The 25,292-nt window shown below is 38.7% G+C and overlaps 3 protein-coding genes and 1 pseudogene across 3 annotated transcripts; 2 read left to right on the top strand and 2 right to left on the bottom strand.

Moving 5' to 3' along the window:
- Nucleotides 1-201: 201 nt before the first annotated feature.
- LOC137710475 (26S proteasome non-ATPase regulatory subunit 8 homolog A) lies at nucleotides 202-2,778 on the top strand. The gene is made up of 6 exons (XM_068449504.2): nucleotides 202-406; nucleotides 839-917; nucleotides 1,158-1,260; nucleotides 1,378-1,641; nucleotides 1,922-2,033; nucleotides 2,434-2,778. The coding sequence occupies exons 1-6, from the start codon at nucleotides 302-304 to the stop codon at nucleotides 2,572-2,574; spliced, it is 804 nt and encodes a 267-aa protein (XP_068305605.2). The 5' UTR covers nucleotides 202-301; the 3' UTR covers nucleotides 2,575-2,778.
- Nucleotides 2,779-11,758: 8,980 nt separating this feature from the next.
- On the bottom strand, nucleotides 11,759-12,702 carry LOC148696217 (uncharacterized; annotated as a pseudogene).
- A 2,751-nt stretch (nucleotides 12,703-15,453) lies between these two features.
- LOC137710102 (uncharacterized) lies at nucleotides 15,454-19,513 on the bottom strand. Its single transcript, XM_068449057.2, has 12 exons — nucleotides 19,177-19,513; nucleotides 18,890-19,097; nucleotides 18,726-18,773; nucleotides 18,366-18,440; nucleotides 18,102-18,199; nucleotides 17,618-17,861; nucleotides 17,369-17,466; nucleotides 16,915-17,050; nucleotides 16,708-16,833; nucleotides 16,286-16,525; nucleotides 16,107-16,165; nucleotides 15,454-15,772 (listed from the first exon to the last, which is right to left on the bottom strand). The coding sequence occupies exons 1-12, from the start codon at nucleotides 19,279-19,281 to the stop codon at nucleotides 15,596-15,598; spliced, it is 1,614 nt and encodes a 537-aa protein (XP_068305158.2). The 5' UTR covers nucleotides 19,282-19,513; the 3' UTR covers nucleotides 15,454-15,595.
- LOC137711377 (uncharacterized) lies at nucleotides 19,501-21,382 on the top strand. Its single transcript, XM_068450610.2, has 4 exons — nucleotides 19,501-19,626; nucleotides 19,736-19,842; nucleotides 21,040-21,074; nucleotides 21,181-21,382. The coding sequence occupies exons 1-4, from the start codon at nucleotides 19,624-19,626 to the stop codon at nucleotides 21,246-21,248; spliced, it is 213 nt and encodes a 70-aa protein (XP_068306711.1). The 5' UTR covers nucleotides 19,501-19,623; the 3' UTR covers nucleotides 21,249-21,382.
- The last annotated feature ends 3,910 nt before the right edge of the window (nucleotides 21,383-25,292 follow it).

Raw genomic sequence — 25,292 nt, 5'->3', positions numbered from 1 at the left:
TATATGCCACGTGAATAATGGCCGAATAAACAAAAACAAGTTGATCCGATTTCAAAACATGACGCATCAATGACGATCACACATGTATAGGAGGGTATACCCGAATACGGCCCATTATCACCCCGGCCCATGAAATCAAACCTAGAGGCCCAAGTCCAACCCACATTGAAGCCCAATAAATTACAAGTTTCTTCTTGTAAAGGAAGCAAAGAGCGAACATAAACTCAGCAAAGTAAAATAGCAAAGGCAATCGGAGGAAGAAGTAGACGAAGAGGCAAGCAACCGCAGGAAGACGAGAGAGATGGATCCGAAGCTCACAGAGGTCGCACAGCTCTTCGAGCGATTCAAAGCTGCATTCGTGCGGAACGATTTCGATACCTGCTCCAATTTCCTCTCCCAGCTTAAGGTAACTCGCTAATGCCCAAAAACCCTAATTTTCAATCCCAAATTCGAGATTATCAGCTGCTTGTTCACATGATTTAGTAACTATTGTTGTTTCGTTTTACTGCTTAGTGCTAAAGTATGATTCTTGTGTGTTGCCCCCAGGTGATTAGGTTTTTGGGTCAGTCAGAGTGATGGGATTGTCGTTTTGATTTTCTTCCTTTGAAAGATTTTGTAATTAGATTTTGGGTATTGGTTAATTGAATTTACAAGATTTCGAGATTTTGGTGTAAGGTGTTGTCGCAAGTGTTTGGTTGTTAAGCTGCTGGGGAGTGAAATGCTATTCAAAGACGTCCGTTCGGAAGATTTATTAAGTTATTTGTTGGTTTTTATATGAAGATATGTGGAATTATGGTGTTGTTGTAAGTGGATTGAGTTGTATCGGTTGTGTTTTCAGGTTAAGCTGACCGAATTCGGAAGCCTACCACCGTTGTTTCAAAACACACCTAATGCTGCCAAGGAATTAACATTAGCAAGTAATGTTCTTTATCCAAATCTATTGCTTTTACTTTCCTGTCCGTGTAGTTCCAAACTTCGTTGTTGAAGTAGTGAATGCGCCAGAAACAAAAATTATGCTTTTATAGTTCATTTTGCTACCTACTTATGTTGTAACGAAAGAGTGTGCTAGTTTAATATTGTTCATTGGCGTATTCCCCTTCATTATCTTAATCCAACAACCTCGTCATTAACCTTTTTCATGTTTCATAAAATGGCAGGGGATATATATGAGCATGCTGTCGTGCTTAGTGTGAAGATTGAGGACCAGGATGCATTTGAAAGGGATTTCTTTCAGTTGAAGTCTTATTATGTAGACGCTCAGTACGTTATCATCCCACTTTGTTTATCTTCTATCAATTACTCGGTCCATTTTTCAAAACAGAAAATAAATGTTTGTTTAAAAGGATTGTTAATGAATTTACTGTTCTTATGGAGTAGTGACCGTCTTCCATCATCCCCTCAAGAGTTCCCAATTTTAGGTCTCAACCTGTTGAGACTCCTTGTCCAGAATAGAATTGCTGAGTTCCACACTGAACTGGAACTTCTTTCATCTGCTGCTTTGGAGAACCCTTGCATTAAGCATGCTGTAGAGCTAGAGCAATCTTTCATGGAGGGAGCTTACAACCGTGTGTTGAGCGCTCGTCAGACTGTGCCACACGAGACTTATGTTTATTTCATGGATCTACTGGCTAAAACGGTCAGGTAAATTTGTTTTACTTAATAATTAGGATTATGTTTGAATAATTGCAAAAGCTCTTCAAACTTGTGACAAGAAATGCTAATATCTGGAAGTTGGGAAGGTTTTTTCTTTGGAACATTCCATCATTGTCCGTGACTCATAGGAACATGTGAATGATTTGAGCCCATCATCTTCCTATTATTGAACTTATTGTGTAGTTTAGCTATTTAGATAATATGTTTGCAGTGCAAAATTAAAAATGTCTTTGCGGATTTCTATTTGGTTGATCTGTGTCACTTTTAGGGATGAGATAGCCGGATGCAGCGAGAAGGCATATGATTCACTCTCAATTAAGGATGCCCGTCAAATGTTGCTATTTCCTTCTGACCGCGAACTTTTGGCATTTGTCAGTGAGGTACGTCGTGTGTAACATGTTATTTTCCTTTTTCATAAAAAGTCCAAATTGACTGAACTTCTTAGAATGACTGATCTTCTGTTTTTGAAATAAAATGCCTATAGCTTTCTGGCAGAAAGTTAAAAATGCATATCCTTGCAAATCATGGGTGGGAAAGACAGCATGTTTGACTTGTAAATTTCCAATAATATAAATTGACCGAGTCCCTTATTCCCAAATAAAACACTGAATGAAACCCTTACCCGAGGCCTGGCCATGGGCTTCAGCTTCGAGTATAAATCTAAATATAAACCATATGCCTAGCATCAAGGCACTACTGCTTGTGCTCCACCAGCCTTAGTAACACGATCTTTTCTCCGTTGGCTCTACAAGTTTATAAGACTTTGTTCCGTGGATACAGGATCATCCTGAGTGGGAGGTGAAGAATGATGCTGTCTATTTCCAGAAGGCAAAGGAGTCTGCACCTTGCAAAGAGATACCCTCTCTACAACTCATCAACCAAACTCTCAGCTACGCAAGAGAGTTGGAGCGGATTGTCTAAAAGAGCTGCTGCTGCTGCAGTCTGGTTGTTTGTTTTGTGATTCACAACTGTTGCTCTCATACACTCACTTCCAAAATTTCTTTTCAATTCAGTACTGAGCCCAAAACTGTGTACTATTGTATTTTAGTTCGACCACTTTGGGTGGCAATATTTTTCAGATTTTTTCTTTCAATTTCATTAGTCAGACAGGTTGCTTTACTTTAATTACAAATCTGTCTACTTTGAGTCAAACGTCACCAAAAAAAAAAAACATGTTTATCATTAAACGTTGTCATGTTTAACATGTTTAGCATTTGGCGAGACTGGCCGCAGCCGGTGGCCAACTTGTACGGCAGCCTCACCCACTCGCTTTAGTGTAGGTCTTGAGTACGGCTACCGTCCGCAGGTAAGGTACCCACACCCAAAACTCTCTTAAAGAGTCGGTCTTGAGTATGGCTGCCGCACAGGCATCATACTCGCAATTAGTGAGATCGGGTCACGCAAGGTGTCTTGCCATTTGGCAAGTGTATTGACCTGTTATCCGTACTGAAAACATCTAAAAGGCTTCCAAATTTATTATTTCTATGCACCTAAGTTCAAATCATTCATTTTGCAATTTAGATAGTTTAAAATAGAAGCGTGATAAAAGTGTTACATGATCGGACTTGTAGGATGGTTTAATAAAAAGTTATCACGTTGTCACGAGTAGGTCAGATTAATCAGAAAATAGAATATCATCTATATCAAAATGTTAAAAAGGGTACCATCATAGTTTAGAGGACAAAGTAGTTGGGTCGAAAGGTAAGACATGGTAAGATTGAAGCACTGGATTAAATGTTTGATGAGCTAAAAATGCACGATCTGTTTATGCCCACATTTAACTTTCTTTAGCCAACCAAGCGATGCACTATAATCACTCCACCCTAGATGTCAGATCAGATTTATTCACCCTATTCCCATCAATTTTGGGCGTCCCATTGTAAACACGAATTTTCCTGAAACAAGAACACGTGTACAAAATATATTTTGTATTGATTTTAGGGTTACAATCTCTTTTACAATTTGATCTTCTGATTCTATCTTCGTAAGTGTAGATCTGTGGATGAGATGTTGATCCAAAGGGCCGTCGGGGCTTGGTCTAGGGATGAACAGTTGTGCAGATTTGTTGATGCTGTTGATCCAAAGGGCCGTTGGGGCTTTGATCTTAGGATGAACGGATCTTCAAGGGCCTTCGGGGCTTGATCTTGATGAACAGTTGATGAACGGATCTTCAGGAGCTTTTGGGCTTGATCTTGAAGAACGAGTGTGTGGATTTGTTAATGTTGTTGATCCAAAGGGCCGTCAGGGCTTGATCTTAGGGATGAACGGATCTTCAAGGGACTTCGGGACTTGATCTTGATGAACAGTTGATGAACGGATCTTCAAGGCCTTTTGGGCTTGATCTTGAAGAACGGGTGTGTGGATTTATTAATGTTGTTGATACAAAGGGCCGTTGGGGCTTGATCGTAGGATGAACAGATGATAAACGATGAACGCTTTTTTCAAGGGCCGTCAGGGCTTGATTTTGAAGGTTAAGGGAAGTTTCTTCAAGGGCCGTCGGGGCTTGATCTTGAAGGAGGATTTGAAAAAGAACAAATAGGGCTTTCTTGATCCTTGGGGATTTCCTTGAGAGCTTTAGAATTTCAAAGCTTCAAGGTTTTGGTGTGATGTGAATTGGTGAAGTGAAATGAATGAAATTGGCTTCTATTTATAGACTTTTTCAAGGCCTAATTTTGAATATAATATTTAGATGAAATAAATCATTTCTGCCAAGTGTTGACACATGTCCTATTTGATGACTTTTCTGATTTTGTTCGATTTTTTGTTGAGTTACATGATACATGTAAAATTTATGTGATACGTGAACGTTGAAATTTTAATTATTAGTCAAACATTTATTTCACCGAAATTTTGATGTCTACAAATGCCCCCACTTCAAGGCCTGTCGTATACATGTGGTTGTCACGTGTAGGAGATGCGTTTTAAAGTCCCTTAATGTAGCTGTCGATCCAAGGGCCTTCAAGGCTTGATCTTGAAATGGACTGAAAATTTCTTCAAGGGTCACTGAGGCTTGATCTTGAATTAGGCTGAAAGTTTTCTTCAAGTGCCATTAAGGCTTGTTCTTGAATTTTGTTTGAAATTTCTTCAAGGGTCGTCGAGGCTTAATCTTGAATGAAATTGGACCACAAGGAGCTTCACGTGGTAGATGATCTTTGGCTTTGGTAGTGGATGAATCGGCATGTATTTTGTTGTGCTTGTTGACTTTCCACAACTTTGATCTTGAACTGGGTTGAAGGATTTTCTGGTTTCCTCCAATTGTTGACTTTTTATAGGCTTATTCTTGAACTAAGCTGGGGGGTTTCTTCTGCGACTTGCACCAAATGTCTGAATTTACTCTTTTCATGTGGAGCTGAATTTGATTCAAGGGTGGTGGACACTTGATTTTGAATCGGACTTGTGATTTCTTCAAGGGCCGTTGGGGCTTCTTGAGCTCTTTGATTAGAGCAACGTGATAAGAGCATATTCATGCGACTTAAATGGCTTGTTCTCGTACATTTACGTTATGTTTCTTTAGTTATTTTAGTTCTTTATGCTTCTTTTGTGTGTTTTCAGGTTCTAAGGGCTTAGGGAGCAAGAAAGTGCATTTTGAGGCCATTTGGAGCATTTTTGGGCATGGATTGGATAGCTTATCCATGGAGCCAAAGTTTGGACGAATTTGAAGGCCTTATTTTCACTTTGGACATAAAACAAAGGGCCTAGCCCATTCTCTCTTATTCTCTCCCTTATAGCCATGCAAAGAACCATCCATTCCATCAAAAACAATCCATCAATTCACATGCAAAACCACCATTAACACACATGCACCCAAACAAAGCCAACCTAGCTAACCCTACATGCATTTTTTATTCACTCTTCATCATTGCATTCATCACCAAACACTTCCTTGTTGCCGTGCCTTTCCCTTCCACTTTCCAACCTTTTCAAATGCAATTTCATCAAACACATGCATTCTCTTCACTTTCACCCACATGCACATTTAATCATTCATTTCCCAACATCATTGCCGTGCACATTCCCTAACATTTCTAGCCATTTCATTTCATCATTACACCACCATTCACACCCCTTTAATCCACATGCAGCCACATATTCATTCACTCCCCACTCATACATCTCACATTTTCCATTCACAACACTTCACACAACACAAACACAACCCTTGTGCCGCAAATCATTTCCATTTCTGTGCAGTTTTTCTCCTCCATTGCAGCCACTATCCAACCACTTCCCATCCCTCCAAAACACTTCACATAATCCCCAAAGCTCACCTTAGACCTTGTGCTACAACAACGAGGAAGAAAAGAGTGCTTAAACGTTCATACAATTCAAGTTTGAGTTGTTGGAATGTTTAGGTGTTTCTTTGATTTCAAAGTTTAAATTTAATTCTCTTTGTTTTGTACGTATGAGAATGGAAGATAAGAGTGCCTAAACGTTCATACAATTCAAGTTTGAGTTGTTGGAATGTTTAGGTGTTTCTTTGATTTCAAAGTTATGAGGAACTAAACCCCCTTTAGCTAGGGGGTGATTCGAAACTATGTTTATATTTGCATTTTGAATTGATTACGTTTGGTTGGAATTTCATAAGTTGTGGATTCAATTCGTTTAACTGTTTGATTGATAACTTATTTATGTATGTTCATTGAGATTGCAAGCTTAATTTTCATGCATAAATATGACGCTAGAATATAAGTGAATTTCACCTAATCGCTATGAACTTATATTCACAAGTAGTAGAGGTTGCTTATAAACAATCGCGTTAAACGAATTCTTGGCATAAGTTTCATGCGTATTCCATAGTAACGAATGCCTCGTCGATGTTTATGATTTCCGTTGAACTTAATGATCTTGGTTAAATGTCTCTATCATGCGTATTCCATAGTTAGGGACTTTGATTAAGAATAATTTGGTTGTAATGCGTATTCCATTCAATCCAACGAATTTAGGGAAATCTGAAAGTTAATCTAAGCGGATCTAATTAACTTGGAGCATTGAGTTTCACAACTTATCGAAAGACCAACTGAGAATCAATTTTGTTTGCAAGTGTAACATGTGTGGAGAAGAAACCCTTGGCTATTCCATCATCCATATTTTCATCACATTCATATTTACATTTTGCCTTTAATTATATTCTGTCTTTTTAATTTAATATCGTCCAAACACAATTCCACCCCTCTATTTTGTTAAGTTTTAATCATTCGTATTTGTTTTATTTTTGTATCTTTAAGCTTTTGGAGTCATAAACACTTGCAAATTCGTCTAAATCAAGTTCTAGCTTCTATTTGAGTCAATTTGATTGTTTTAGACAATTTGAGTTTTTCAAAGCCATTCTGAGTCATAGTAGTCTTGTTAAGAGTATTTTAATTTAGTTTTTATGTTTTTAAGTCAATTTAGAAGGTTTTAGCAAGCCCTCCTAATCCCCGGTCTAGAACGATCCCTCACTTATCCATTCTACTACAATTGTCAAACGAGGGTTTAATTTGAGTGTCAAGTAAATCTCGCATCACAACGATGTCGAGCTTGGATTTGACTTAGACTCCACTGTCTAGATTATGCGGTTCTGCATAGAAGGGCATCGTGCTATAGTGATTTATTACAGCTCATCATGCTGCATTCTTCTCTTCTTGTTTCTTTTGCATAGCAGGAGTGGTGCGCAACCTTTTGCATTTAAATGGTCCTTCAGAGCATCACTTCCTAGCAACTCATCCATGCTTGGCAGTTTTAGTGTAAAGAGCTAATATCATATCAATTGTTCTGAGGTATTTGCTGAGGAAATTTGAGACCTAACAACAGTTGAAGACAAGCACTCGAGAGCAATGCTAGGTAAGTAACCAGGCAAAGGTTATGGGCAATCAGTTTCAGATCGAAAGTTTGATTTCAAGTTCCGACTGATTGCTTTCTTTCCCCTCGTCTTGAGGTAAAATCAAGGGCAAAAGAAAAGCCAAGGAAAAAAGCATGATATGAGATACCTTTGCTTTCGACCCTGATGATATTAGATACTTTTGCTTTTGAAGAAGTAGAGGATGAATCAACACATGTATTTGTTGCGCTTGTCTCTGCATGCTTCGGTTTACCGCTTCTACTTGCCTCATCCGTTCTCCAGGCATCTGGCATCTTCTTTGGAAGTACATCAACAGTTGAAGATGAGTACTTGAGAGCAGTGTTGGGTAAGCAATCAAGGAAGGGGTTCCAGGCAGTCGGTTCCTGACGGGAAGTTTGATTCCAAGTGCCGACTGATCACTCTCTTTCTCCTTGTCCTGCAGGGAAGAACAAGAACAAAGAAAAGGACATGGAGAAGGTATGCTATAAGATACTCTTACTTTCGACCCTGATGATATGAGATACTTTTGCACTGGTGTGACCTGGTTGAAGAGGTGTTTTTAGGGGGGAAGAAACTGAGTAGGTTGAGAGGTTTGGTTGTAGATGCATTTTTGGCAAGGAAGAAGAGTCAGGCATTTTGGAACTGTGCCTTGCCATGGAGGATGAAGGTTGATATATATAGGGATTTTAATAGCAGGTAGTGGTGCGGGTGCGACCTTGTTACCCACGCTTGTCGGCAAAAGTATGGTAGTTGGAATAGTGAACTTCACGTTTTTTCAACTTTGTTAGAGATCTTTGACAAAGTTGCACATGTTATCTGACAAGCTGAGGTTGCGTTTGAAAAGTGTTGACGGATTTTATGCAGGAAAATTAGGCTTTTGAAATTCAGAGAGTGGTGTCTCTTCGAGTTTTGGATTGGTGGCTCCATTGCCTATCCTTTTATAGAGGTATCGATCACATCCAACATGCACACTTTGAAGATTGCCCGCTCGTGAAAATTGTCTCTGGTCTATTTATGAGATTTTACTCCATCTAACCCTTTTCTTTTACCATATTTTTTTTTTTAAAAAATGGCCTACCCGTCTATCGTCTGCTTAGATTTGAGTCTTGGAAGCGATACATGTGTGCCGCGTTAGGGAAATATATGGCGTTTATCCTTCTTATCTTTGAATGGCCCTCTTACAGTTGAAGACTTCGTGATGAGGGATGCAACAATGGCTCAGGTAGTAACTAGGAACCTCCTTACTCCTAGAGATAATAGGCTACTTTTAAGACGGACTGATGAGTTGGCTGTCCAAGACTCCCTATCTTTCAGTGTTTAGTGTGCGGGCTCCGTGTCTAATATGGGCCAACGTTTACTTGCTCGAACTCGCCAAGTTAAATCATTGACGGCCGAGGTGGCAAATCTTAAACAAGAGAACATACAGCTTAAGCGGAGAATAGAGATTGGCACCTACTTGCAAATAATTATTCGACAAGCATGAAGAGGAAGCTTGATCAGCTACAAGACTCCGAATGTCGGATTCAAAGTGACCAGTAGAGGTTTGTGGCTGTACTCCAGAGCCACTTTTTGCCTTCGTCATCTAGAGCTCAAACAAGTATTGAGGCTCCGAATAATCAACCTCTTGTGCCTGTTCTCCCTGGAGTCCTGCCAAATACTGGGGCGTCACATGAACAACCTTTGTGAAGGCTCTTTTTTATTTTTTATTTTTTATTTTTTTTTATATATATTTTTTTTGTTGTTGTAATTTCTCGAAGACATCAATAGACATGCTTTATTTTATTCAGTGTATTGTGCTAAATACAATAGAGCATATGTTTCACTAAGATGTACTTTCTTTCTTTTTTTAATTATATTTGTAAAATGATGTCGTGCACCATCCCATAACCCTTTTTATTTTTTTTCTTCTCTTTTTTTTTTTTTTTTTTTAGATGGTGCTTGATGCATCATCCTCCCTATTTTTTTTGTTTCTATCTTTCAATGATTTTGTCGCCACCATCCCTTTTTTTTTTCTTTTCTTCTTTTTCTTTTTGACTCTCCAATAGTAGCATGCAATTGTGAGTGGCTTGAAGATGGCACTGTTCCTCAGTGGGCTTCCTCATTGTATTGCATTCGCCGCATGCGGACCATTTTCATTTGTTACATTGGAGACCATTATTTGCAGTCACCGCACCAATAGTTTTTTTTTTTTTTTCATGATTTATATATATATATATATATATATATATATATATATATGTGTGTGTGTGTGTGTGTGTGTGTGTGCTGCATGGGATGAAATGCGGTACACCTGCAGCGGGGGAGGAGAAGCTTGCAGAGGGCATGGCAGCTTGGGCGAGGAGGAGTGCCACGGCAGCTTGGGCAAGAAGAAGTGGCCACACGTGCTGCTGAAGTTGATGGGCAGAATGAGAGGTCTTGCAGAGGAGGAAGGATGCACAGAAACTGGAGCAGCGGGAGGCTAGGCTGCAGTTGTTTGAGGATGGCGGAGAAGACAATGTCGCAGAGTGACGAGCTCGAGGTAGTGCATAGCGTCAAGGAGGTAAGGGACGCAATCCAAGTCCTACGGCACAGCAGCGAGGCAAAGAGAGGGACGCAAAGCGTCGATTAATCACATTCAAAGGCAGCAGCAAAGCAACAGAAGCACATCAACCTTCGAACCCAAGCCTAATACATCAACCCTCGAACACTTTCGAAGCTGAGGATCTCAACCAGGAGACTATTGAAGATCTGGCAACGATTGAAGGCAGAGATGATGCCTGGTGGAAGAGCTGTTGAGGTGATGGTGGAGAATAGTTTCGGCATTTGAAAACTGGAGTAAAGTGGAGAAGGAGGTCGACGGTGACCTTGATGTCCGATCCAGTTAGGGCCTGAAGCACGGCCGGGTCGGAGTCAAAGACCTTGACCCGCTTCAAGCCTTGGGACTTCAGAAGTTGCACCGCCTTGTACGTCGATGAACCACCAACGCTCGAACTTGGTCTTGCCGGAGCTGAAGCTAACGGAAAGGTTGGTGCCGAGAAGGAAGATGTGTCGCAGAGGAAGGTCTGCCATTACTAGATCCGCAGGTCGAAGCCCAAGTCGAGTCGTGATGCACGTAAGAGGTCTCGGGTCATGTTCCGGCGGTTTGGGGATGGGTAACAACAATGTTGATGATGTCTGCCACTGTTTATGGCTTTTTCAAACGACGGGCATGATAGCGAGCAAAACAAGAAAACCTACCTTTACTTGCTGCAGTCGACGGAGATGGCAGAGAGGAAAAGAAAAAATATGTGCTGTGGAGATAGAAGTTGGCGGTGCCAGAAGTACCAGAGCTCCAAGAATCCGTGGAGAAAGAGCACCGGTGGGCCTGCTTCGATTGAATAGAAACCCAGATCTTATGGTGGCAATTTCTATGTAAATCATAACTTTGCACACTTCACCGACGCCGATCACAGAGGAGTCGAGGTCGGGGGCTCATCGGATGACATACTTTGAGTCGTCAAGGTCGAGTTTCCTTGCTATGTCATAGAGAGTGTAAATCTCTTTGCACACCCACTCTCAGAAGCTTCCTCTGGCACCGCTGCGATGGGCCTGGACGTTGGACTTGACTCAGGATTGGGCTGGGCCGAGTCCTGGACCTTGGAAAGGTAGTCGGTTCTTGTTTGGAGTTTGACAAGCTTCCTCACAAATCCAGGCCCAATAAAAGGATTTGTCCTGATTGCTGCACCAATTGGATTTAGGACGGATTCCATCCACTTTGGTCTGGGGACGGCATTTAAAGTGGAGAAAGACCTCACTTTAATATATATATATATATATATATATATATATATATATATTTTTTTGTTCGTACAAAGAAATTGTTGCCCTTGTAATAAAATTGACTTTAATTAGTCAAACCTTTAATAAAACCCTTATTTTTCATTTTGATGTGATTGAACTCGAAGTTGAATGTTTGAGCTGCCTACGCACCCTTCCAAAGAAAAATTCAAGTCATAATCTAGTTTAAATGAGCGATGGGTTGCTTTTGACAGTTTTAATGGTGATTTTGATGATGAATTTTCTGTACATAATTTATGCTCGTGCGGGCCAGAAGCATTTGTTGTCGTCTTTTAAGCTTGTGTGGACAATAAGCTTTTGATGTCATTTGCAGTTTCAGCTCGTGCAGGCAATAAGCGTTTGGTACCGTTTACAATTTTAGCTCGTGCAGGCAATGAGCTTTTGGTGCTGTTTGCAGTTTCAGCTCGTGCAGGCAAGAAGTGTTTGTTGTCGTCTTTTAGGCTCGTGCGAACGAGAAGCTCTGTGAATTTGTCAAACGATCTTAGAGAGGCATTCCTTGCAATCTTCATAGCAAAGAGTCTTGACCAAGTGATTGAAGAAGTCTTTGGGGAAGAAATCGCACATCGTGATGGCAATGAACGATCTTCGTGTCACAATTTCATCATCCTCAACACTTTCATGCAGTTTTGGAGGTTGACGAAAGCTGCTTTGCCCCATTTCCGATTGGTGAACTTGTGGATGAAACGCATGCTTCTTGTGCATTTTCTTTGGAGTGACATGAGTCCATCCTTCAACTTCATTTGACTTGACTGACATGGTTTTGGAGCATGCCTCCAGCAGTTGAGGTGAAGATTTTGAGTCGAATGAGCCAAAAGTAACGGTGGTATAGTTTGACTTCACCACATCGTCAAGATCTAGCTCGATAATTCCTTTCTAAGCCTGCTTCATGATGAGATCTTTCAGCACAAAACACTTTTCCGTCGAATGACTGATGAAGCGATGGAATTTACAGTACCTTGGACTGTCAGTACGATTCATCTCTTCTGGCCGTCTGCACTCAGGTAGGCCGATCACCTTTTTGTTAAGCAAGTCTTTCAACATAGCAACCACATCAGAGTCGAGGAATGGATAAGTCTTCTCCTTAAGCTCCTTCAAAGTGCATCTACGCATCTCTTGATCACGAAAAGCTTTCGTTTGAATTGCCTTGCCTCGTGTAAAGATTTTGACTGGAGTTGTGTTGACCGTCATTGGTTCCTTGGTGGGTTTCCACGCAGCCTTATCCACCTTTGGTCCTAAAACTTTGTCGTTCTTGTAGTTGGCGATCGGTTCTTTCTTCCCATGATGGGTGATGCTTAACTCCATATCATGGGCGCGGGTGGCTAACTCCTCAAAGGTTCGTGGTTTGATGCCTTGAAGGATGTAGTGTAGTCCCCATTGCATGCCTTGAACGCACATCTCAATGGCGGAGGTTTCAGAAAGCCGATCTTTGCACTCCAGACTTAATGAACGTCATCTATTATGTAGTAGATGACAGGTTCATCCTTCCACTGTTTCGTACTGGTCAGCTCCAGCATTCTTACAGTGCGGCGAGTGCTGTAGAAACGGTTGAGGAATTCCCTTTATAGCTGATCCCAACTGTTGATAGACTTAGGCTTGAGGTCGGTGTACCAGTCAAAGGCGTTACCTTTTAATGAGCGCACGAACTGCTTGATGAGGTAGTCTTACTCCGTCCCAGCATTGTTGCAAGTTTCAATGAAATGGGCGACATGTTGCTTTGGGTTTCCCTTTCCATCGAATTGTATGAATTTTGGCAGCTGATAACCCGTCGACATCACAAGCTATCAACCCTTTTGGTGTATGGCTTTGAGTACAGCAGTGCATCCTGCGAAGTGTCTCCCACCTATGTTCTGACGGTGTTGGCAATCATGTCCTGGATATGTTGTATGGAAAGAGAGCATATGAGTGTCGTTGCTTGGTCTGGCTTCTCCTCGACTTTCTCCACCATAGGTTTCTTTTCTTCATCGGCTTCTCTCTTTAATGGATCAACCTTTGGGTTGCGGTCAACTTTTTTGTCATGATGCGCCTCCAATCGGTTGATGAGTGCGGTGATTTGCAAGTCTTTCCCCTCTGTGGTCCTTGTGAACCTTGCAATTGCTTCACTTATTTGAGCTAGTTGTTCTTCAATAGAGATAACGCCGATGGTCATGACTTGTGCAACCAATAGACATGACTTTCCTTCAGACATCCAGGGTGCTGACGAAGAACCCCATTGGCCGTTTTGGGATGTTATCTTGTGAGCCTCAGCAGCATGCTTCGATGCCCCATCGAGGTCAGGTTAATGATGGACTCACACCTTTGATACTCCCCTTGCTCCCTTAGTGGCACCAACTTTGAAGTGGCATGTTGAGGAGCGGTTGTGGAGCCAATAGATTGTCCGTTCACGCCGAAAGTGCTCAAGATCCTTCCCTTGGTGGTTGCTAGAATGGCTTATTCCTTACTTGATGCCATGGATTTTGAGGTGTGTTCGGATTCCTTAACGGAGAAAGAGATGAGAGGTAGAGATTGTCTCACCGGGCGTGCCAAATTTGTAAACACTAATTTTCCTGAAACAAGAACACGTGTACAAAATATATTTTGTATTGATTTTAAGGGTTACAATCTCTTTTACAATTTGATCCTCTGATTCTATCTTCGTAAGTATAGATCTGTGGATGAGCTGTTGATCCAAAGGGCCGTTGGGGGCATGAACAGTTGTGCGGATTTGTTGATGTTGTTGATCCAAAGGGCCGTCGGGGCTTGATCTTAGGATGAACGGATCTTCAAGGGCCTTCGGGGCTTGATCTTAATGAACAGTTGATGAACGGATCTTCAGGAGCTTTTGGGCTTGATCTTGAAGAACGGGTGTGTGGATTTGTTAATGTTGTTGATTCAAATAGTCGTCGGGGCTTGATCTTAGGATGAACGGATCTTCAAGGGCTTTCGGGGCTTGATCTTGATGAACAGTTGATGAACGAATCTTCAAGGGCTTTTGGGCTTGATCTTGAAGAACGAGTGTGTGGATTTATTAATGTTGTTGATCTAAAGGACCGTTGGGGCATGATCTTAGGATGAACAGATGATAAACGATGAACGCTTTCTTCAAGGGATGTCGGGGCTTGATCTTGAAGGTTGAGGGAAATTTCTTCAAGGGCCGTCGAGGCTTGATCTTGAAGGAGGATTTGACGAAGAACAAATAGGGCTTTCTTGATCCTTTGGGATTTGCTTGAAAGCTTTAGAGTTTCAAAGCTTCAAGGTTTTGGTGTGATGTGAATTGGTGAAGTGAAATGAATGAAATTGGCTTTTATTTGTAGACTTTTTCAAGGCCTAATTTTGAATATAATATTCAAATGAAATAAATCATTTCTGTTAAGTGTTGACACATGTCCTATTTGATGACTTTTCTGATTTTGTTCGATTTTTTGTTGAGTTACATGATACGTGTAAAATTTATGTGATACGTGAACGTTGAAATTTTAATTATTAGTCAAACATTTATTTCACCGAAATTTTGATGTCTACACCCATGTTTGAAGTTAATCAAACCACCACGCCCACGACAAGTGGCTTGTTTTAATTGATTTACTATGAAAGTAATTTTGCAGAAGGTTCCGAAAGAAACCCGTTGCATGAAAGTAATTTTTTGATTTAACTGTCATACTGTCACGTAGTGTTACTAATTTACTCATGTTATAATATGTGGATATATTTATCCTGTGTCCTTGATCAACTATGCCGTTTGCTCATATTAACAACACGCTTTGTTGGTGTTATAAGTAGTTTAACAACAAATAATTAGAAACCTAGTTGTTCACAATCAGCTTTCACAATTTAGTACTGATTTTGCCAATGCCCTAATAAACCAACAAGCAGAAGTCTCTCACAGTCTCACTCTCACTTTTTTCATGAGTGGAATGTCAGCATCTTCTATTGTTTAATTTTTTTTAATACAACCGATATTCGGGGAGAAGAGATTCAAACACAAAAACTCGGTGCATGAGTGAATGCTCTTAATCACAGGTGCTACATGTTCTAATGCAGTGAAAAGTCTTCTGCTGCTCTGCATTACACTCCCCACAATCTTCACCGTGAGCATTTCAGTTCACAAGAATTGCATCCAAACATGGTTTATCCAAAATAAAGTTTCTTCCATACAAACAAATTACCACTGAAAATATACGTTGGCGAGCTTTTCTTGGATCTTGCCATGATTTTATGCAAGTAATTTATTCCACAAGATAGCAAGAGAGTGAATAAAATCATCCAATTCACAATTTACAAGCACTGGCCATACAGCGATTGACTAGAAGAACGACACTTGGGTAAAGTTGTTTAAAATCCAAGATCGAAACTTGGGCATACTTCGATTTGCTCCAAAACAGGCTCCTCAAAACGAGGTCTTTTCTCATCAGCAGCATCATGAGAAGCACAAGAACTGAGACTTGATTTCTCAGAAGCGTATGTTCTGTCACGCTGTTTAGTGTCAGCTTCCACATTGCCTGAATATTGCTGCTTGAAACAATTGCAAACACAATACATCGTATCAAAGCTACATAAGTTTACCGACGGTTGCTAAAAGAGTGAAATGCATTGTAAAAACAAGAAATCAAATAAATAAAAGATAGCGTTGCAACTTATGTTGTCTTCCTAAATTAAGAGATATAACCACGGTCATAAATTCTTCACCGTGGAATGGGTTTAACTACATAAATCCTAATAGTTCCAATTAATTCCTCCTCTAATTTGGTCCCTGATAAGAACTGCAGATAATTTAAATTGGAATAGCACCAGCAGAAAAAAGTGACAATACATTATACATAGATACTACGGAACAACAGTCAACCTGGTCTTTTCTGATGTCAGCTCCCTCAGCAACTCGCCTGCCACTACCGCCGGATTTGCCTGCATAGAATATAGTCCGATTCAAATTGAATTTCCACATAATTAATTAATGAAAACCTAATTTCGGAAAATATAACAGTTAGTGGTGATGCAAATTTAAAATGTTCTGATGAAACTTGCCTTTGAAAGATGTAAGATCAGGGGGTTTTCCAGTGTCCATCTTTTCACTCGGTTCTATTTTCACAGCTATTCTATGTGGTTTTGACGGTTGATCAGGTTCAGAGGAATCCAATATTATAGCATCTGAAACATGTGACCCCTTAGCGGTGGTAACTGGCCTAGCCGTGCTGTTATTATCATGACTGGAAATTTTGCTCTCCTGAGCCATAGGTTTTTGGAGAATGGACAAAATCTGACGGGCTGCATAGATGGAAACAGATTAATAATCAGAAATCTATTAAGTAGTAAAGGCAAACACACACATATACACATCAAAATTTCTCAGGCCTAGACTTGCTGTAAAGAAAAAGAAAGACAATCTTTGAAGTCAATACAATCAATAAACTTGCTGTAAGTGATTCCCCAGGTAACCCTAGACTCACCGTCACGCAAAGGCTTGTTTGTAGGGACTGCCCTCCCTGGTTTTGTTTCCTCAACTCTGGAGATGCTATGATTTGAGTTTGAAGCTTTCTTCAAACAATCTTTGTCATCGGACTTTCCTTCATCCTCTGGCCAAAACAAATGCAGGAGACATGATCAAGACCTTAGCAAGCATCAATGTCTAAACTCGTATCAGAACAGCACCATACCTCCAGAACTAGCATAAGGTTCACCGACCTCCACCAGATATTTTGGTAGCTCAAACATACAACCTTGTCTTATATCTTCAGACAAACTGATGTGCTTACCACTCAGCATGGTTTTATCTTCACTAAATAAACTAACCTGACAAGTGTATAATGATACAGAAAGTTGGAAGCTAGTTTGAATTCATTAGCCCATGAAAATGATGCAACTCTTAAAGGATATGTGATTCCAAGCAAGGAATGGACGGGACCATGTGATGCATCACATTCAGTAGATACGGCTCATAGATATGAAACCAACATCCACAACAGAACAAGTATTCATCAAATTTGGTAGAAAGTGAAACCAGCAATGAAAACAAAATCAACTTTGACAATCAAATATATCATACATAGTTGGGTGTGAGGACAAGATGATAACATTGTGTAAACATCAATAGTTTCAAAATATATATACCTGCCTCCTTTGGGAGCCACACAATGCGAGCTTTAAAAAACCATCATGGTACTTTTTGGCCTTTTGAGTTATTTGTGTAGTGTAGAGGACCTTCCATTCTATGTTAGAACAGAAAACAAAGGGAGTTGTCAGCCTGGGACCATATCATTAGGGGTGGGTAAGATAGGATCAATGGAGAAAAAAACTTTAAGAAGTCACTTTAGAGATGCAAAAGTTCAATTTAAAAGAGAAAACCTTTCACTTACTAACCTTTTCCAGCACCTTTATTGGTGATAATACCATTACCCTGTTCAAGGTTTATTCCTGCCTCAGCGACAACATTATGTTTGTTTTCTCTTATAGGCAAATCTGCTACAGGTTTACGATCTCCTTCACATTCTCCAATTTCAACTAAATGAGCATCAAATCTTATTGATTCACCGGAAGCTACCACTTCATCTTTCTTAAGGAACCTGCACTCTATTTGATTCCTGCTTGCATCTAACAGTATTATCTGAACAGAAAGATAAAAGGTAATGCCAGGGATCCTCAAGTTTTCCTTAGGTAAACTCATTTGCAATCACACACACACACAGGGCAACAAAGAAATTCTACTTACATAACTGAGTGACTTTAGAATTTAAGGGGCAAAATTTGAGATTGATAACTAAAAAAGTAAAACGAAGATGGTTGAATGGCCATCCATTGAGATAAATGGGACTTGCAAAGAAGAATAGACAGGTAGTAACGCAACCTGCTTTCCATAAGACCCAGAAGTCGAAAACTGTAAGAAACCATCATGATACTTCTTGGCCTTTTGAGTTAGTTGGGTGGTGTACAAAACCTGCCACTCTTCATTGTAACGAAATTAATAAGTATGTCAAATGTGAAGCAAGAAACCCCAGATAAATGCTAGTAAACATCTGACAGTGCAGAACTAACAAAATGATGTTATACTTCAACATTTTATAGTTAAAATTGCATTTGTATAAATAAAGCTACTAACTCACAAACTAACCTGTTTTGGTAGTATTCGTCGTTTCTGGACTACTCTGTCCTGCGCCATACTTGTGTAGTCCCCTACTCTTAAACTCTAAAATGTGAATAAATGTGTTACATGTGTGTCATGTTATAAACTCAACAAGCTCACATAATAGCTTTGATTGTAACACAATCAATACCAAATGGCAAAGACACAGAAACACTGGACGCATTGAAAACGTTTGATGCTCGAAAACCACAACCAAACTGAATACAACGCTTCATCAGTTACCGCTGCTACACAACATTCCTAATATTCTTGTGACAATAGCTCAAACCAGTTTGCCGTGATTTTCTATATGAAATGAGATCAGAATGAGTAAAGCGTTACACTAACCTCTGATAATCTTTTGCGACGGACTCATACTTATCTGTGGCTTATTCCCTGTATAAATCACAAAACCGGTGTCGGTGATTATAATTACAAAAGCCAAAAATGTACAATGCTATGAAATTGCACAAAACTGACTTGAGATAACAATTAGCAATTAGAAACTAAACTGGAAATCACAAACGGCTTTGCGCGCTTCTCATCTTTTGCCCGAGAATTGAAACCAGGTACAGGTTTTAGATCTCCGTCAGCCGATAAGGCTTCGTTCACGTCAACGAGAAAAGAATTGAACGTGAGAGTTTCGCCGCTGCTGACTTGTTCGTCTTTCTTCAAGATCCTGCACTCCAGGAGCTTCTCGCAGTCGTCAAACAGCAACATCTTCACACCAGAGTGGAAAATTAATCACAGAATTCCGGTTTAAATGGAATTAATTCAGAGAAATTGCGAATTAAGTTACCTTATTGGTGGAGGAGTTGAGCTCTAAGGAGCCGTCCTGGTAGACCTTGCGCTTCTGCTTCATGTGCTTCGTGTAGGTCACGCTCCACCGCTTCACCTCCACCATCACCGCCGCCTTCTCACTCTCAGTGTCCTCCGAGAGAGAGCGACCGAGATTTTTAGAAAATGATCGAATCAAAAGAAAGAGCGTTTGGTTTTCTTATGGCGGGGGACTCGCATCTAAAATTTTCAAATTGGCGGTGCTCAGCTTCGTAATTTAAACCAAGTACATGGGCACTTCAGTAAATTTGGATACCTCCGTACAAGCGACTCGTCGTTTAAACTTCTTCAACTTTGTATGTGTTCTCTTTCAAGTTAGAAGCGCTGAGCTCTCGGAAATCTTCGGTTTTGCCCAGATCTCCGATCTTTCTCGTAGATCCGTACGAAATCGAAGACTCGGAATCGAAACATGGTAATAGTCGGTGAATTTTCTTATCGATGTTTTCTAATTTGATTGAAATTTTGTGTTTATGATTACAAATTAGGGTTTTTGATTTGGGTTTTTTGGTTATGGTATGCAGTCGGCGCTTTTCAACTTCAATTCGTTCTTGACGGTGGTGCTGCTCGTGATTTGCACGTGCACCTTCGTGAAGATGCAGTTTCCGGCCGTCCTGGAGCAGAAAACTGGGTCAGTGGTCTCACTTCCCATGGCTTCTCTAATTTTGTATATCTGTGTGTTTAATGCTTTGATTAGTGTGTGTTTAATGAAAGTTTAGCATAATCCAATTGTATGCATTGAAGCATTTTTCAACATTTAATCAATAGGGGTGTGTGGATCATTTTACTTCTCACAATCACACATCCCTTAATAATTTCTGTCCATTGATCTTATTCAATTCATTCGATCCGAAGGCTGAAAATTAAAAAGATATGTGAGAAGTAAAATAAGGTACGTGGATATCACATCCCTAATCATTATTGCCTATGCACGTTGTTAGTTGAGGTTAAGAAAAATTAATGTCCAGGCCCTTTATACGAAGGGATTCCCAATTTTTTTAAAAAAATGGAAATTAGGTGTGGAATCCACTCCATATCGAATTTTAACAATTCGAACAATCTATTTTGTTAGTCTCGATTCATAGATCATCCTTACAAATATTCAATTCAATCCGAAACGATTTGCCTATTTAATTAACAAGATCAAATTTCATTGTTTCTTTATAACAAAGTATTCGTTCATTTCTTAGAACCCAATTAGATGTCTTAAATATTTCCAATTTGGCTAATATTTTGCAAGGATGAGGTACAACTTGAAAAATAGACGGTTCGAATTGTTAAAGTTCGATGTGGTGTAGACCTCACAACTAATCCCTATTTTTATAAAAAAAAAAAAAAATGGGGATCCCTTCCCTTAAAAGGCTTCCACTTAATGTAAATGTTAATCCTGCCCGGGTGTTGCGTTTAGCATCGGTTTATTAGAGTAGAATTGCTTAAAAACAAAAGGGTTGTGATTTTTTAAGCACTTGCGGTTAGCCCAAGTAAGGAGCGAGGGGTAAGGGGTTAGGATGAGGATAGGTCTAAAGTTTGCTTCCCTTCAACGTAACGAGGAAAAGGGTGTAGTTTTGCAAACTGGATGCGCACGAGCAAGATGTTCGGTATTTGGACTATGATTTCTAAAAGTTGCGTATTCAACTGCTCACCCTGCAAGAATTGTGTAGTTAGGTGTACTTGCATTGGTTCTACTTATTTGATTCCGACATTTATGTATTTTTCCTCCAACCAATGATCTTTGTGTTTTACTTTTCCTTCACGCGTCCATGTCTTTATATGATATGTCAAACTTCAAGATCAAGCCGTGTTCTGATTTTGTTCCTCGTCTTGGCAGATTTCGGGGATTTTTCTGGAAGGCGGCTAGAATCGGTATGTTATCAAGGTTCTGTTTTTTTTTAACTGGAAGGCTGCTAGAATAGTTTCAGTTGTCTATTCCATTTATGTGGTGGATTAATTTTTTGGGTACGTGAAACAGGTGAACGCCTGAGCCCTTGGGTTGCGGCTGGATGCTTTACGATGGGGATCTCAATTATATTTTTCTGAGCAGGTATTGCTTTTGTGCTCCGGGAAGCAGCTGCATCTCTTCGTTCGTTTGTCTTTCTGTCCTAACGCACCCCTTTTGTTCTTGTTCTTGACCTGATTTCGTACCAACTGCAATGCCAGTGGGTTACAGAATAGGTGTCTCGCTTACATGTGATTTAAACCTGTAGTTGGCAGTTTAATTTTGCGACAAAAACTAATATTACCTGCAGATTGATGATATGTACATAGATTATTGTTAACACAGCTATTTTTACGAATGAATTGAAATCAGTTTCATGTTTCTTCGTTTGCGGACATCGATCCTTCTGAAGGTGTCAAGAAATGAGTGGGGAAGGCAAGTTGGAAAAGGCAAAAGGGAAAGGTAGCTAGCAACCCTCGTGCAATATACTGTTTTTGCGTGTGACGTTTTTACGGTTTAACCTTGTCAAACCAGATATTGGCATGAAAAGTGTTGTCAAGAATCGAATGTAAACTTTTGGTAAAATCTCATCCCACGACACTGCCACTTATTTGGGGTCCAAATTTAGACAAGATACGCGGCTTTGTGCACCCTGATTAGACCTGGCAATTTCTGACACGACCCGATAACCCGACACGACACGACACGAAATTAACAGGTGTTTGGGTCGACACGATAACGAATCGGGTCTTATCGGGTAACCCGATAAGCACCTGTTAAGATAACGGGTTGGGTCGGGTATACACGTGGGTAAACACGATACACGATAAGCAGAATATTATTTTTATAATTTTATAACCCTCAAAAAATACTGTAATAATTATATACATTAATTTTACAATTTTATACCCCTAAAAATTATAATAAATATATATATATATATATATATATATTAAATTAACTATAAAATTTATAATAATTATAATAATTATATATACTATAATAATTATACCCCCAAAATATTAAGTCTATCTATTCTAATTATATATATATATATATATATATATATATTAAATTTTATAAAAACTATAATAATTATTAATTAATAATTTAATATGCATGATCATGCATTGCATATTTGCATGATTTTGCATCCATTGAAATTTGATGCGTCAGGACTCATATGTGATTTGTTTCCATTCTCAAATTTCAATAATCAATTTCTTGCCATTGCCATTTGCCAACTTGCCGCCCTTTTTGAAAAAAAAAATGGAGGGAGAATGAAAATGTTAAGAAAAGTTGAAAATAAAACAAAAAAGTGAGGGAATTCAATTAGGGAAAGATGTTGGAGGGAAAAGTGAAAATGATAAGAAAAAGTTGAAAAGGAAACAAAAAAGAGAGGGAAAAATGAAAATTAATAGAAGTGGTGAATCTAAGTATAAATAAACTCTAAGTGTTAGTCAATCTATCGTTTTACGAATTCTCCAAAACTAATTTCAACGATCCAAACCGTCAAAATTGTTTGTATATGCTTGGAGATCACATTAGCGAAAAATCACAAAAAAAAAAACATTCAGAGATCAAGTAACGGGACAAAGCTTTTCAACGGTTATAAACGAAAAATCACGATTTAACGGTTATTTTAACTCCGATTTTGATGATTTTTTATAACTACACTCCTTGACCCTATATGAATACAATGAATGAATTCGATCTTCAATTTAAAATATTTACACAAGTGGATACCACAAAATCTTATGTTATACTTAATAAAAGTATAAATAAACTCTAAGTGTTAGTCAATCTATTGTTTTACGAATTCTCCAAAACTAATTTCAACGATCCAAACCATCAAAATTGTTTGTATATGCTTGGAGATCACATCAGCAAAAAATCACAAAAAAAAAACATTCAGAGATCAAGTAACGGGACAAAGCTTTTCAACGGTTATAAACGAAAAATCACGATTTAACGGTTATTTTAACTCCGATTTTGATGATTTTTTATAACTACACTCCTTGACCCTATATGAATACAATGAATGAATTCGATCTTCAATTTAAAATATTTACACAAGTGGATACCACAAAATCTTATGTTATACTTAATAAAAGTATAAATAAACTCTAAGTGTTAGTCAATCTTAAAAACAAAAACTCTTTATCCTTGCACATTTAATATTTGTAATAGATTAGTAGTGTATGTATTATTTTTTTTATTAGGCTTTCATTTTCGAGTGTAGATATAGTACTTGAACGAGAAATGTTTTAATGTTTTCAAGTAATATTTATGTCGCAATGTGTGGTATGTGCAAATTTAAAAAAATATATATTTTTTTCTTAACGGGTCATAACGGGTCGGGTCACTTTACCCGTTGGGTAAAGTGACACGACCTGTTAAGGACCCGTTAAGATAACGGGTGTGACACGACACGACCCGTTAAGATAACAGGTGTTACACGAAAACGACACAAACACGACAGACACGACCCGTTTGCCAGGTCTAACCCTGATTTCCACAAGCCGCAACAGGATCGTATACGCACCGGCCAACAAACACAACTTGCTGGGTGACAAGTGCACAAGTGGATCCATGTAAGCCAACCAGAATCGTTAATTTCGATTGCACAAAAGGCAACAGTGGGAAGTCATAGTCTCATCGTCATGTGATGTTATTGTTCAATTGTTTTTGACACGTAACTTATCTTTTAATATTATACTCTAAACTACGTTTATGTATCAATCTATTTTATAAAACACAACGTGTCACTTTTTTAAACTCACCTCCCTTCCTTTAGTGTAAATAATTTTGTTTGTTCAAAAAAAAAAATTGAAGAAAAAGTAAAACGTATGGTATTGTGCTACCAAATTAGTGACATCTTAGTAATCAATATATTAGTGGATGCAATTGGATTTGTCGTAGTCTCTAATGGATCCAATTATGTACAAATAACCTATATTTTAATCGATGATGTCCAAATAAACAACTGTATTATTCTATAATTTGAACGTCAACTTGCAGATAATCAAACTAAAACCAACCATTATTGCCATTCTTAATAATTAAATAAGCTTAATCCATATCATTAAGAAAGCTGATTAACATTTTGGGAAGCTAAATGCTCCTTTGTTTAAGAAACTGCCATTGTCACTAGTCTATTAGCTTTTTCTTTTTCTGAAAAGTTTGACACTTTGTTAAAAAAAACAACAATAGTTGGGATCATCATGTCATTAGCCAAAATTGGGATTAACTTTAAATTAATTGCCTTATTGGCTGTGGCCACTTACTTTTTCACACCTCCTTTTGTTTCTTCTCTGGGAAAAAATTATTAATGTGATAGTACATCAACGTGAACTTATGTTCAAATTATAACACGTTAAGATTAAATTTTACTCAAATTCACATGAGTGACAAAGCAAATTTATAAAACTTATATCATTGTTGTGATTCAGAGGAAAATTAAATACGTACTAAACATACAACTTAAAACAGCAAGAATTCTGTTCTTGTTCTCCAAATTATTTAAGAGTTGAAAGAATATGTAAAAAAAACTAAAGAAGACACCAAACATGTATCTTGTTGTAAAGACTAGAAGGACAATACTTAGTCATGTACATGTGTAAATTGATAATTATGATAACAAGTAATGAACAATCAATTTTATTCAATTCACGTGAATGAATACAGTCTTTAAATGAAATGAGGTTTTCTACAATGATTTTTAAATAATGATAACTAACAATTACAATTATGAAAATTTAGATAATGAAATGATGTCACATAAGAGAGAAATATTATCCAAACAATAATGTGCACCAGAATTATGTTATCGATCATACTCATACAGTAATTATTAGCTACTAAGAGCATCTACAAAGAATATGTCAAAAAGTCCACATCAACAATAACATTTAAAAAAAAAAAAAAAAAAAAAAACCAACACAATTGTTTTCCAACCGAAATGCCAATTTTTGTATGGTATGACATGGATTGGCAACAAGAGGGGTTGTGTCAAATTTCACAGCACCTTCAAATACCTATTATTAATTTTGTTATTTGTTTAAACATTTATTGTCACATCCCGGCCCGGGCAGGACCACTTCCCGGGCCCAACTCCACCGTAGCACGATATTGTCCGCTTTAGG

The sequence above is a fragment of the Pyrus communis genome, chromosome 6, assembly GCF_041283825.1.
Source record: "Pyrus communis isolate YQ-2024b chromosome 6, ASM4128382v1, whole genome shotgun sequence".
NCBI lineage: Eukaryota > Viridiplantae > Streptophyta > Magnoliopsida > Rosales > Rosaceae > Pyrus > Pyrus communis.
The sequence above is the reverse complement of the archived record's forward strand: the minus strand, read 5'-3'. Positions and strand labels throughout refer to the sequence as shown.

Bases quoted from the DNA above. Each gene is read 5' to 3' on its own strand.
- LOC137710475 (XM_068449504.2), top strand. From the start codon at position 302: ATGGATCCGAAGCTCACAGAGGTCGCACAGCTCTTCGAGCGATTCAAA. The intron at 407-838 runs GTAACTCGCTAA...TTGTGTTTTCAG, and splicing joins ATTTCCTCTCCCAGCTTAAG to GTTAAGCTGACCGAATTCGG. The intron at 1,261-1,377 runs GTACGTTATCAT...CTTATGGAGTAG, and splicing joins TCTTATTATGTAGACGCTCA to TGACCGTCTTCCATCATCCC.
- LOC137710102 (XM_068449057.2), bottom strand. From the start codon at position 19,281: ATGGTGGAGGTGAAGCGGTGGAGCGTGACCTACACGAAGCACATGAAG. The intron at 19,098-19,176 runs GTAACTTAATTC...TCTGGTGTGAAG, and splicing joins TCAACTCCTCCACCAATAAG to ATGTTGCTGTTTGACGACTG. The intron at 16,834-16,914 runs GTATGGTGCTGT...TGTTTTGGCCAG, and splicing joins ACCTTATGCTAGTTCTGGAG to AGGATGAAGGAAAGTCCGAT.
- LOC137711377 (XM_068450610.2), top strand. The intron at 19,843-21,039 runs GTCAGTGGTCTC...TCGTCTTGGCAG, and splicing joins GTCCTGGAGCAGAAAACTGG to ATTTCGGGGATTTTTCTGGA. The intron at 21,075-21,180 runs GTATGTTATCAA...TACGTGAAACAG, and splicing joins CTGGAAGGCGGCTAGAATCG to GTGAACGCCTGAGCCCTTGG.